This window comes from Adiantum capillus-veneris, chromosome 3 (genome assembly GCF_014529385.1).
Source record: "Adiantum capillus-veneris isolate H3 chromosome 3, ASM1452938v2, whole genome shotgun sequence".
In the NCBI taxonomy this organism is placed as follows: Eukaryota; Viridiplantae; Streptophyta; class Polypodiopsida; order Polypodiales; family Pteridaceae; genus Adiantum; species Adiantum capillus-veneris.
In genome coordinates this window covers 28,979,377-28,993,083 of record NC_140933.1, presented here as the reverse complement: position 1 = coordinate 28,993,083, position 13,707 = coordinate 28,979,377, and the positions used below count along the sequence as shown (strand labels likewise).

The following is a 13,707-nucleotide window of genomic DNA, read 5'->3' as shown; positions in this document are numbered from 1 at the left end:
GAGTGCGAGTAGAGGCAGGGAGCTCGCACCACTTGGGGAGCGGTGGATGGGCATCATTTGAGGCCGATTTTGTAAGTGTTTTCGCATTGCTCTTTATGTTCGATAGTTTAGGGTTTATGAGTTTTTTAATTCTAACATAATGAATTCTTTGTATGTTTTGACAGTGGTCGATGACAGGACGTGATCCCACACCGTACGAGCGCGAGTACGCAGGCAGGAAGGGCTTAAACGGCCTTATGGACATTGTCAGTTCTCGCGGCGGCATGGTTAGAATTAGGGTTTACTATTTTCTATTTTTTGTATTGTTTTATAAATGTCGTTATATGTTTATACTTACTGAAAGCTGTCTTATTGTCTTTTTTTGCAGAATCCGACAGATACGCCGCTTGGACGCGATGAGACGTTTGACTAGACGAAGTCAGTTTAGCCGTAGCTAGATAGCATTAGTGTAGGGTTTCTTATAGCTTATGTATCATGAGACGGATTTTATACGTCTTTTTGAACCATGTATATTATTACATTTGTCACCGCAGTTCATTTTGCCAATCAATTCTTTATGCCTATGATGTTGTACAATTGTCATTATTACATTTGCCAATCAATTCATTTTGCCTATGATGTGTACAATTGTCAATTTTACGCTTGTCAATTTTGCAAACAATGCGTCTTGTGGGTGACTATTTTGGGTCTATTATCTACCCTTGCACTTTTTTTAAAAAGTGAATCAAGTACAATATGGTTGATGGTCACCAAATTTTTTTTTCTCTCGGGCGTCGCTATAACCGTCGCTATTTATGGCTCTGTAGCGTCGCTATGAGCGTCGCTATAGACTTCTGTGTAAACGTCGCTGTGACCGTCGCTATAACCATCGCTATGACCGTCGCTATGAGCGTCTCTATATAGCGACACTTATAGCGACGCCTATAGCAATGCATATAGCGACGCTATTAGCGACGGTTTTAGCGACGCCGGGGGTTATAAAAACCTAGTGTATTTCCGTCGCTAACAGCGTCACAAGAGCACACAACCTCTTGTAGTGTCCCCCCCCTCTCTCACCTGTTTCCCTATTATTTTCTACTCCACAAACACATGCATAGTAACACACAAACATGCATAAACTCTAAAAATTGATGAGAAAGATAGAGATATCATGGCATACCTCATTCACTTGAGAAATGGTTGCGTTGTTGAAATGTATCTTTGTGCGTGGTAGGAAATATCCGCTTGTTTGGAGGTGCTAGCTAGATTTGTTAAGGTATCTTTGTGTTAGATTTGAGAGCGGAAAATAGAGAGAGAGAGAGAGAGAGAGAGAGAGAGAGAGAGAGAGAGAGAGAGAGAGAGAGAGAGAGAGAGAGAGAGAGAGAGATAGTTCTATTATCGTCCTCACAAATCAAATATGACCTATGGGACCAAATGAACATGTCGCTGGTGTGAGTGGAGGTTGTGACTCTCGATGCTCAAAAATGGCTGAAATGAGCGTCGCATTAGAGATTCCATATCGTGGTTGGAGAGGAAGGTATGTAGGGAGAGCTCATGGATGAATATATGGGGAAAAGAGGACCTAATGTGATCAAAATTTGAGCACTCAAGTAGTGTGTGGTACTCATTCTCTCGCACTTGACGAGGGCATAAGGTGCAAAGTCGATGAGACTCCTCGTGAGTGCCCCAACGTCCTGTCTCGCACCGTAGAGAATGGGAGCTAAGACGAATGGAGGCAATGGTGCGGATCGAACTAAACGGGATGGGCTCAAGGATGTAGGGATGGGTTCGGCTACCTCGTTCGGAGAAGAAGAGAGATTTGTAGTTTGGGGCAACGTGTGTGGTGTAATGGCTAAAGCGAGAACCTTTGGATTTCTCCCAAACCGTGATACATTGGCGTTGTAAGAAGGCCTCATTAACTTGGTAGTTGGTTGACGCATCCTTGACCAAGTGACATGCATCCCATCTTCCAAATCATTTCTTGATGTCAAGCATCCACCCCCAACTCAGTATTTTGCTCTTGCATGTCTTTTGGACCTTTTGACTTGCTTCATATGCGATTCTAGAAAGTCAATGCAAAGGGCTACATTGTGTCTTAAGCATGTACTCCACAACCCTTTGCATGCCCCAGACCTCAATGGGAAGAGATCCAGACTCAAGAAGTAAGAGCATGTAGGGTGTTTGTGTCTTGACTTCGAGAAATTTGGCGAGAAAACGCTTTTGGACATTCTCAAACTCTTTCCACGTAGACTTCTTGATGCTTCCACCCCACACCTTCACTCCATAAAGAAGCACCGGTCTCACCAATGTGTGAAAGAGGTGCTTTTTGAGAGTCCAAACATTTTATCTCTCCAGCATTGCAAATGTTCTCAAATGCATAATAAGCCCTTTCTTCGGCTTCCAAGAGATGCATTGCACAATCCTTCCATTTATGATTGGATGGAACCTCAAGATAGAGAGAGAGAGAGAGAGAGAGAGAGAGAGAGAGAGAGAGAGAGAGAGAGAGAGAGAGAGAGAGAGAGAGATAGATAGATTGAATTATTGTCCACGAAAGTTAGATATGACTTATGGGACCGGAAAAAAAACATTACAAAGAGGACTGAAGGTCAGATACATCTTAGTTAAGGATTGAGGGTCCAAAGAGGGGTGGAAAAAAGAAGAGAATATGTGAAACTAAGGAGGGGTCGATGAGGGCAGAGCCGGTTTGGGAGTGTGAAACTCCTGGATAATGGCTTTACCTCCTCGATAAATTGCCCATTTTCCTGTCGCGCGCGCTTCTCGCATCTTTTGTAATTGTTTCTTCTTCTGTTTGAGTTGAGTGGGGGTAAGGTCTTCTGCAAAACAAATTTTAGTGTCCTTGAGAAGCCTCGATTGCTCGAGGAGTTTGATTGGGTCCGCCTTGGTCTTGAAAGTGAGGATTGCATGGTTGGTGTGATACTCGTGTGTGAGAGAAGTAATTGTTGCTGGATCCCATTGTATCATGGGGGTTGTTGTTTGGATGTGAGCAAAGGACTCCTTGTTGAGGTCTCCCTCCCCTTTCCAATCGCTTTGATACCACTGTAACAAACTTGGACACTCCAAGTCAAGAATCAACCGCGACAGCACCAAATAACCGCTTCAAAACAATTCACAGATCACAATAGATTTGCACTGGCCCGGCGGAGTTCCGTGCCTAGAGATATTGGCCCCAAAGACTGGCGCCCCTTTCGGTATTTCTTTTTGTATTAATCAATCATCAAAGTACAAGAGAGCGGTTAGGGTTTCACTCTCAGACTCTGCGTCCAGATGCTCTGAGAAGTGAGGCCCTCACCACTAATTTAAATGTCACAAAGTGATGACGTGGCGGACAGCAGAAACCCTAATTTTTGCCAGAAACCCTAAAATTCTTGCAAACCCTAATTTTTGGGAAGCCCGCCAATGCGAACATTAAAGGCAATATCCTCTTGTCTTTGTCGTTTGCGTAGCGTGGATGCCACACGGACTTCAAATTTGTGAGAGATAGCTTCTTGCACTTGATTCTTGATAGACTTTGTGAGGTTGGTTTCTACTTCTACCTTTGTTTTGTTGAGCTTGATTTCCATCTCTTCCATCTCTTCGATCCTTCTTACCATTCTCCATTGCGGCAAGCCGAGCTTCGATGTCAACGGTTATCCGTTTTAGGTCATCGTTCTCTTTACGGAGTCTTTCGACTTTATTTTGGAGAGGGGCAGTGTTGTCCATCTTTGGGGGTGTTCCCACGACCCTGGAAAACGTAAGTTTGCCTCGGGATGAAGCCTGAGTGGCCGTGCTTGTTTCTTACACAATGTGTTGAAGGGCAGCTCCTGGTGGGACTCATTGCTTGACTATTAGTTTTCAAAACCAAGGATTTGATGGTCAGGTCATGAGCAGGAGGGGCTGTCAGGTCGAAGCCTGCGAGACAATCGACACACCCGACCTCTGGGGCAGTGGCACCGTTTATGCAGGTTGAAGGCATGACAGGGCTCTGGACCTGGCTGAAGGCAGGGCAGATTCTATGTGTCACAAGCAGATTGAAGGTAGAGAGAGAGAGAGAGAGAGAGAGAGAGAGAGAGAGAGAGAGAGAGAGAGAGAGCGAGAGAGAGAGAGAGAGAGAGGGGGAGAAATAGAGAGAGGTAGAGAGGCAAAGAGAGAGATGGAGAGGGAAAGAGAGAGATAGAGAAAGAGAGGGAGAAATAGAGAGAGAGATAGAGATAGAGGGGGAGAGAGAGAAAGAGATAGAGAAAGAGAATGAGGGAAAATAGAGAGAAATAGAGAGAGAGAGAGAGAGAGAGAGAGAGAGAGAGAGAGAGAGAGAGAGAGAGAGAGAGAGAGAGAGAGAGAGAGTGCGCTACACTGGTAATTCTCTAGTTGTGGAGAATGTGTATTGGAGCTTTGTATTCAAAAAACCACCTGCCTTATTCTTGGGGAGAAAAGCATTATCTCTTCACAAGAAAGGGTTCAGCCTAATCAAGCAATGCTTAGACTCTTAACAACCAACATATTCCCTTTTTTCAAGTCCGTCACGTACAGGTTGGGTAACTCCTTTCGAGACACTTGGGGCCAAATTTGCGCGCATGTATCTCACCTTCAAGTCCCTTGACAGAAAATCCGTCACAACGATATAGAGATTGGGCTCTCACAACTTCCAATGCCAACTGGTGGACATGTAAAACTACCGATTTTCTACTCCATGCTTCTTCCTCCTTCGGAAATCCACAGTAAATGTAATCGCATGTGGGGTCTGCAGAGACCTACTAAATGGTGGCTCAACAGATTGTCTCAGAATTGGTCGCTACCCTACCCTTTACGACATAAAGTATTCTTATGGAGGATACTAACTGGAGCCCTACCCATAGGGGAAGCACTCAAACGCAAAAACTTTGGCACTGGCCTTTGCCCGTGCTATGGGAAACTTGAAACGATGCGGCACATGCTATGGAATTGCTCCTAGGTGCATCAGTGGTGGACTGGTCAGTAGGACCTTTGGAATAATGCTTGGCAAATTAAGATCACTAAATACCACCTTACATTTGGCACGATACAGGTTGATGATCAAGCTTTAACGGTTATACTTTTGTCAATGCACTCATGGATGCTCACCTTCATATGGTGAGCTATAATGATGTTCTTTTTTACAAGAAGACGTATGGCTCACAACTACCTTGGCCCCTTCTTAAACAATGTATCTACGAGGATCTTGTAGCTGCTCAGAAGCATCATGACCCTGCTTATGTCAAGGATCATGAATAATCTGTGATTGTATACAAAATGTAATATAAAGATGCTTTTCCGAGAGAGAGAGAGAGAGAGAGAGAGAGAGAGAGAGAGAGAGAGAGAGAGAGAGAGAGAGAGAGAGAGAGAGAGAGAGAAAGAGAGGAAAGAGGGAGAGATACAGAAAGAGGGGAAAGAGGGAGAGAGAGAAAGAGAGACATGGATAGAGAGGGAGAGATAGAAGAGGGAAAGAGAGGGATAGAGGAAAGAGGGAGAGATAGAATAAAAGAGAGATACATAGAGAGAGAGGGAGAGAGAGAGAGAGAGAGAGAGAGAGAGAGAGAGAGAGAGGGGGGGGGGGGGGGGGGGGGATAGAGAAGAAAGAGGGTGAGGGGGAGAGGTAGAGAGGAGAGGGAGAGAGAAAGAGGGGAAAGAGGGAGGGAGAGGAGAGAGGGAGATAGAGAGATAGGGAAAGAGGGAGGGAGAGGGAAAGAGAGGGAGAGAGAAATAGAGATATCCATGGGAAGAAAGAGGGAAAGAGGGAGAGAGAGAAATAGAGATATCCGTCGGTAGAAAGAGAGGTAGAGAGAGAAAGCTAAAGAGATAGGGAGATAAAGAGAAATGGTTGTACGTAGAGCAACCATTTCGTCGTGTGCGCAGTGCTCCTGCTTCTGTAGAGTGCTGTGAAAAAGATCTTTACGTGACGTTGGAAAGGGGGAAGGGGGAACAAACCCAGCACACTCTAAACTTGCCACTCTATAGCCAAGGGTTAACCCGCACCCCCAACCACGCAGATTCACACACATACACACTTTCTACAAACCTTCATAGCACAGACTCCTTCGGGCACTCAGCTGTACACACACACGAAAACACCTCGACATAACCGGCTTGCTAGTACAGCATCATACACAACCATACCTACATCAAATATGTAAACACACAATCCCTCAGAAGCGACACAAGCCTCGACCACACAAAGAATAGCTCACTCAATCATTCTCTCTCTCCCTCTTTGCACACACATACACAAAACCCGAAGCCAACGCTACCATGGGCGTAGGGCACGAGACAAGATAGATGAGATGATTGATGGCAAATTCAACACGAAAAATAATCCCATCAAATATGTAAACACACAATCCCTCGGAAGCGACACAAGCCTCGACCACACAAGGAATAGCTCACTCAATCATTCTCTCTCTCCCTCTCAGCACACACATACACAAAACCCGAAGCCAGTGCTACCATGGGCGTAGGGCACGAGACAAGATAGATGAGATGATTGATGGCAAATTCAACACGAAAAATAATCCCACCTAACTGCGAACTCACTTATCCATAGCAAAAAAAAACAATCCCCATACAATGTAGCGGCTTCTCTGATTGAGCTCCTTCAAGCCCTTGGCAACTCTCTCTCTTGCTTCACCCTCGGCCTCTCGCCATGGCGCTTGGCGACACACCAGCTGCCCTGTGTGCAACCCCTTCAGCCTACTATAGATGGAATCTCCTCATAGCATTGGCCGACCCCTCCTTGTAGCTACTCCACGCTGTCCACACTGGCAGCGCTCCTGTCCTGCAAAAGCCTTCCCTTGGCTCCTTTTGTACCTACGTCACTCCACCTATGATGCAGCACACGGCCCTCCTTTGTTGCGCCTCCACTGCAGCCCTTGGCTATGGGCGGCCCTGGTTCTATCACCTGCTCCAAATCCTGCACTCGGCCCCCCTTCCCATGGAGCTGCCTCCTATCAAGCTTTTGTACTGCCTATAGCGCAGTCCCCTACTCCTACTTATGGCGTCACTATCGCCATGCCAACTGCAGCCCACTTTAGAAACCGCCACCCACCTGCACTCTTTGCTGCTTTGAGTCGCCTGTGATGGCCTGGCCACCCTATCGCCCACATGTCTGCAACACCCTTTGGCCTACTGTAGATGGCATCTCGCCATGCTCCCTTCTCATGAATCCATGCCACCCTTGGCGGTCTCCCTCTCGCATGCCCGATAGATGGCAGCCACTCGTACGGACGGCTCTCCTGCCTGCTATATTCTCTTGCCCGTATTCTGCATGGTGACCAGACTACCAAAAGTCTTTTTTTTTTTAAAAAAAATCCTTTCAACTTGGGCCACCTTCCCACTAGAGAATGCCTCGCACGACACCCCTCGATTCCTTTCTCCACATGCCGTCGATTGCGAGCCTCCATTGCATCATAAAACACTTCATAGAAGTCATCATAGCGTGGATACCTAGATGGTTGTACTAATGAGCCATAGACAATGCCGCATACCACACCGGAAAGAGCACCATCCTTACGAGCATCGGCAACCTTGCACTGAGTAGAGCTAAAATTCCATGAATGGCCTACCAAATGCCACATTCGGCATACATATCCCAACAAGTAGAGTCTCCTGCAGACATCTCCCTCCAAATCCCATATCATAAACCTCACAGCACCTGTATCCTGCATCCCTTGTCTCGTTCCCAGCCTTGTGATATGAACACCTGCTTCTGTCACCTGTGATAACAAGAAACACTTGCACTTTTGACTAGAGAGTACTCCATCCTTGTGTACCTGTCTCCTAGCTGCATCAAATACTTTCTCAATGTCCTTGTCATTTGCTTGCAAATTACCATGCCTGGGCTTCTTGCACTTCCATAGGCTGACCATCTTTAGCTGTACCATCATTGCCTAACCCCTCGCTGAGTATTCAGCTCAACGATAGCATTTTTTAGATAAGATATGATTGCATATTAGAAAACTGATACTTAGTATGTACATAAGCAATAGATAGATAGAGAGAGAGATTTTATCAGCTGTAGAATCCCCCCAGATCAAATGGAAAGCCTTGATCTTTCCCAACTTTGATGCAAACTCCACCTGGATTAAAAATAACACATTGGCCGTGGCCATCCATCTGTAGTACATGCATAATCAACCATTTTTTGCACCTATAAACCCAAAAACAACCCTCTCGTGCATCTTGGCATCGCATCGATCTTCAACAACCTGTATCCATATGCCGGCTTCATACACTAAATGAACCTGTACACCATCCTGCAAAGCATCTGCACCATACATCATTCTTCTTTCAGTTGCTCGAGAGCCCTCCATAGCATAATCTTCTCTCAAAAAACTTTGAAATCGGTACACAGTTGCCTGCAAAGCAACCTTCAACAATATGCCCATCAGCAACATGGCACAAACCTTTGGCAACCTATCTTCCACTACTGCTGCTTCTTGCATAGCCAAACCTACCTGTGTTCTAAGCATAACCTCTGTTGTAGATCCTTCAAATGGCATACACTCCATACCTGATTCACTATGCCAATCTTCATCCACCATAGCCTTTGATGCTACATCTTCAACCACTTCATGCGAGAGCAAATCGGATTGCTCGATCACCTTTGCTTGAACATTAACCTGCTCTTCAAGGACTTCTTCTACGACCATATCATTTGCTAAGCGAGAAAGAAAACCATCCAGTACCTCATTTTTTGATAGGTCAAAATCGCCAACACCTTCTAGAATGCACTGCCGCTCTTCAACACAATCGGTAGGGCAGGGTTGCCCAACCCCCTGGCTAGCTTCTTCCTACACAACTTCCACTGTCGCTTTGCCATCAACTTCAAGCTTCTCTTGAGTTTTTTACATCTTCATTTGCTTCTTCATGCATACATACTTTGGCTAGGCCCACATCCTTGTTAGCCGGGCTAATAGACTCTTGTACAAGAGTAGAAGAAAATGGAGGTAAAAATTAAAACGAATGACCAGAATGGCTTACCAATGGCAAAGCAGCTACCTCTTTGAGGCTTGATCTTTCTTTCGACACATGATAAAGCTCCGTTTTGTCGAGCTATACGCATAAACTGCAGGCTTCAATAAGCCTATCTCTAGCTTCCTCTTTACTTTCTTGCTCTTTACCTTCACCAAGAAAATCATTTGTCCATAGTCCTCTGCATCACCACACTCGACCTTCTCCTTGATTCGTGGATGCAAGCAGGCTAGAAACTGCTCTCGCTTGAAATGATCTCTATTTTGCACATGTAAAAGTCGCTAGTTTCTCCCAAATAGACTCAAAGTTATTCAAAAACAAAGAAAAATCTTCACTTACATCCTGCTTCAGCTTGCTCAATTGCTCACCCAAATCAGATGGAGAAACCTGGTTCTGGAAAGCTTCAACAAACCGGTTGCGAATCTCGCTTAGCGACTGCCCATCTGTAACCTTCAATCCTTCAAACCAGGCTTTGTCTCATCCTTGTAGAACCAATGGTAGTGCCTTCAATCTAGCTTCATCTCCACAAATACTCAACTGCAATAGGTATACCTCCAGATCGGAAAACCAATCTGGAACCTCTTCTTCTCTAGCAAGCGCAAAGCCGATATCATGCATCTTCTTCAGGCTTTAAAACTTCACAGGGGAGCAATCAGTAGGTCCTTTGTGGGGGCACCACTGATGGAAATGGGGAAGGGGAACAAACCCATCACCCTCCAAACTTGCCTCTCTATAGCCCAGGGATTAACCCCCACCCCTAACCACGCAGATTCACACACACATACACACCTTCTGCAAACCTTCACAGCAGAAACTCGTCGCCTTCGGGCATTCTCAACTATACACATTCACACACAAACACCTCGACATAACCGGCTTGACAGTACACCATCATGCACAACCATACCTACATCAAATATGTAAACACACAATCCCTGGGAAGCGACACAAGCCTCAACCACACGCAGAATAGCTCACTCAATCATTCTCTCTCTCCCTCTCTGCACACACACACACACAAAACCCGGAGCCAACTCAACCATAGGCGTAGGGCATGAGACGAGATACACGAGATGATTTATGGAAAATTCAACACGAAAAAGAATCCCACGAAACTGCGAACTCACTTATCCATAGCAAAAAAAAACAATCCCCATACAATGATGGCGGCTTCTCTGATTGATCTCCTTCAAGCCCTTGGCAACTCTCTCTCTTGCTTCACCCTCGGCCTCTCGCCATGGCCCTTGGCCACACACCACATGCCCTGTGTGCAACCCCTTCAGCCTACTGTAGATGGCATCTCCTCTTAGCACTGGCCGACCCCTCCTTGCAACTACTCGAGGCTGTCCACACTGGCAGCGCTCCTGTCCTGCAAAAGCCTTCCCTCGGCTCCTTCTGTACTGTACGTCACCCCATCTATGATGCATCACACGGCCCTCCTTTGTTGCGCTTCCACTGTAGCCCTTGGCTATGGACGGCCCTGGTTCTATCACCTGCTTCAAACCCTGCACTCAACCCCCCTTCCCATGGAGCTGCCTCCTGTCAAGATTTTGTACTACCTATAGCGCAGTCCCCTACCCTTACTGATGGCGCCACTATCGCCATGCCAACTGCAGCCCACTTTAGAAACTGCCACCCACCTGCCCTCTTGTTGATTTGAGTCGCCTGTGATGGCCTGGCCACCCTATCGCCCACGTGTCTGCAACAACCTTTGGCCTACTATAGATGGCATCTCGCCATGCTCCCTTCTCATGAATCCTTGCCACCCTTGGTGGCCTCCCTCTCGCATGCTCGGCAGATGGCAGCCCCTCCCACTGACGGCTCTCCTGTCTGTTATATTCTCTTGCCCGTATTTTGCATGGTGACCAGACTACCAAAAATCTTTTTTAAAAAAAAAATCCTTTCAACTTGGGCCACCTTCCCACGAGAGAATGCTCGGCACGACACCGCTCGATTCGTTTCTCCACATGCCTTCGATTGTGAGCCTCCATTGCATCATAAAACACTTCATAGAAGTCATCATAGTGTGGATACCTAGATGGTTATACAAATGAGCCATAGACAATGCCGCATACCACACTGAAAAGAGCACCATTCTTACAAACATCGGCAACCTCTCACTGAGTAGAGCTAAAATTCCATGAATGGCCTACCAAATGCCACATTTGGCATACACATCCCAGCAAGTAGAGTTTCCTGCAGACATCTCGCTCCAAATCTCATATCATAAACCTCACAACACCTGTATGTTGCATCCCTTGTCTCGTTCCCAACCTTGTGATATGAACACCTGCTTCTGTCACCTGTGATAACAAGTAACACTTGCACTTTTGACTAGAGAGTACTCCATCCCTGTGTACCTGTCTCCTCGCTGCATCAAATACTTTCTCAATGTCCTTGTCATTTTCTTGCAAACTACCATGCATGGGCTTCTTGCACTTCCATAGGATGACCATCTTTAGCTGTACCAAAGTCAATAGACCCTCGGAAATTACTTTCTACTCTCTTTTTAACTTGTCTATATTTCTCTATATCTCTCTTCTTGTCTCTTTCTCCCCACCGAGTAGGCATTAGGTTGGATACTTTTTAACAATACCGTACCTCATAATGGAGGCAAACTTGCGTGCAGAATGGAGGCAAAGTAATCGCTCAAACAAGGAGCTATTGTGAATAGATGCTGTGCAAGAAGCACAATAAAGAAGCTCTTTTTTTATAGCACTCTACAGAAGCAAGAGCACTCTCGCACTGCGCATGACACAAAACGATGGCTACATTTACAACCATAACTCTTTATCTCTACTCAAAACAATGGCTACATTACGTATATGTATATATATATTTGTGTGTACATATATATTTCTTTATGCATATATGTAGGCATTCAATACGGGAGCATATCACCCGAAGGTTAGATGCTTCCTCTTGGGTATACTCCTTTTCTAATTGTGGCATTGTGGTCATTGATCCACTCATCCATGGATTATCGCAATGTACCTTTTGTTTTACCATGGTTGAGACTGTGATGATATCTAAAGAGGTGCACTTGACCTCTGACACTACTAGCCTCTACTTAGGTCTACTAGTATGTATATGTGTCTACGTGTTTGTGTGCTAATATACTTGTATACGTAGTTATAGATGAATGAGTAGGGTGGAAAGCTAAATCTCATATTTCTCTTTGAAATGTAGATGTCAGACGAGAGACCACCTGGTGAGGAGCATCCATCTGGCTCTTCTAGGTGGGCTCCCACCCGGGGTCACGGGTGACATCGCCTTCAGTGGATCCGAGTCTTGAGGCAATCAGAACAAGCAAAGAAATAAAGATTGTTTTTGGCTAGTTAACCGTAAACCATGAGCGTCATAGGTTTATTTTTGTTATTTGCAGGCATGGCCATCCTACACCTACTCTACTCAAGGTCCTCCAGAGATCGTAGATCCAAAATTACAACAGGCTATCTTTTTACGAGAGTAGTATCTCCATTTGACGACCTACAGTCTCTCTCTGTAGACCACACCATGGGGGAGTCATGGAGGTACTCCTTACCTACAGAGCCTTGCAGTCATGACACCTCACTCTACGGCCCCGTCTTATCGTCCTACTCCCCTTCCATCGCTGGGTCCCACTCCCATCGCATCATAGGGTCCTATGCCACTCCATTCCACTCCTGCTTCACTAGAACACCGTCGACGAACTTCTACTAGCAGCACGCGTCGACGCTCGTCTCAATGCAACGAGCACCGTGAGAGATGTAGCGGTGACAGATCTTGTGGTTGCGCTTGTTTTAGTAGTGGTGAGGGAACGAAGTTCCCACTTTTAGAGCCTGCCAACCTTGATGCAGAGGATGAGGATATTGAGGCACCCATGACAGACACACATGGGTGCTACTATGGGGTTAAATATGGCGGCGAGGTGGACTTCAATACATCACTGGGCAGGGCATTTTGACTCCATCTACAAATTCTTATACATTCAACGTATAAGAACTGTTTTGTAAAGTTTAGAGACCAACTGTCCGATCATGTATGCTGCATTAAGGACGCTCTGCTAGCTAGATTTCCAAATGCACTCGATCAACGTTTTTCACAACAGTGGTTCGAGGGCTACATAAAAAAAATCCTGAAAAAAAAGAAATTCAGTGTGTGGCGCGCATCAGCCAATCAGGTTAGAGATCTACGTAGGAGCTAGCGCGGTGGGAACATGGTAGACGCGGAGTGGGAGTGGGAAATGCAAGAAAAGAGCGATCAGGTGGCAATAGACTCATCCTACAAAAAACAACGCGAAGCTCGTACGAGGCAAACACTCACGCACTATGGATTAGGAGGCAAGGCAGTGTGGAAGGAAAAATATGTAAGATTGATTAAATTATAACATCAATCGGTGATTTTAAAGATTGTAGTTGATGATTTGTTTTTCTTATTGCTAACTTAGGAAAATTGTTGGAATTAGGGTTGCAGAGAAACACACACAGCTTGGAGAAGACGAAGGAAGCTCAAGGCACACAATAGAGAGTGTGTTACTTAGTGTGCAATGGAAAGATAGTTAGCCCTAGAGTGATGGGTGTATATACAATGCATGGGGGAAAAAACCTCCTAAAGAGGGAAAAAATGCCCCGGCGGTCCTAGTGTGTTCACACACATCACTACCACATGTATATGGTAACAAATCCCCCCTGGAGTGATGCGGTGAACGAGAGCTGGCACATGAGTAAAGGGAAGTGCCATGCCCTGAGGACAGGATCAGTCCACAAA

General features: G+C 45.8%; 1 protein-coding gene and 1 pseudogene across 1 annotated transcript; both read right to left on the bottom strand.

The window, feature by feature from the left end:
* Nucleotides 1-6,497: 6,497 nt before the first annotated feature.
* On the bottom strand, nt 6,498-7,871 carry LOC147460663 (uncharacterized). The gene has a single exon (XM_086508384.1). It carries the CDS (start codon nt 7,869-7,871, stop codon nt 6,978-6,980), a length of 894 nt encoding a protein of 297 aa, XP_086364510.1. The 3' UTR covers nt 6,498-6,977.
* Nucleotides 7,872-10,500: 2,629 nt separating this feature from the next.
* LOC147460662 (uncharacterized) lies at nt 10,501-11,213 on the bottom strand (annotated as a pseudogene).
* Between the last annotated feature and the right edge of the window lie 2,494 nt (nt 11,214-13,707).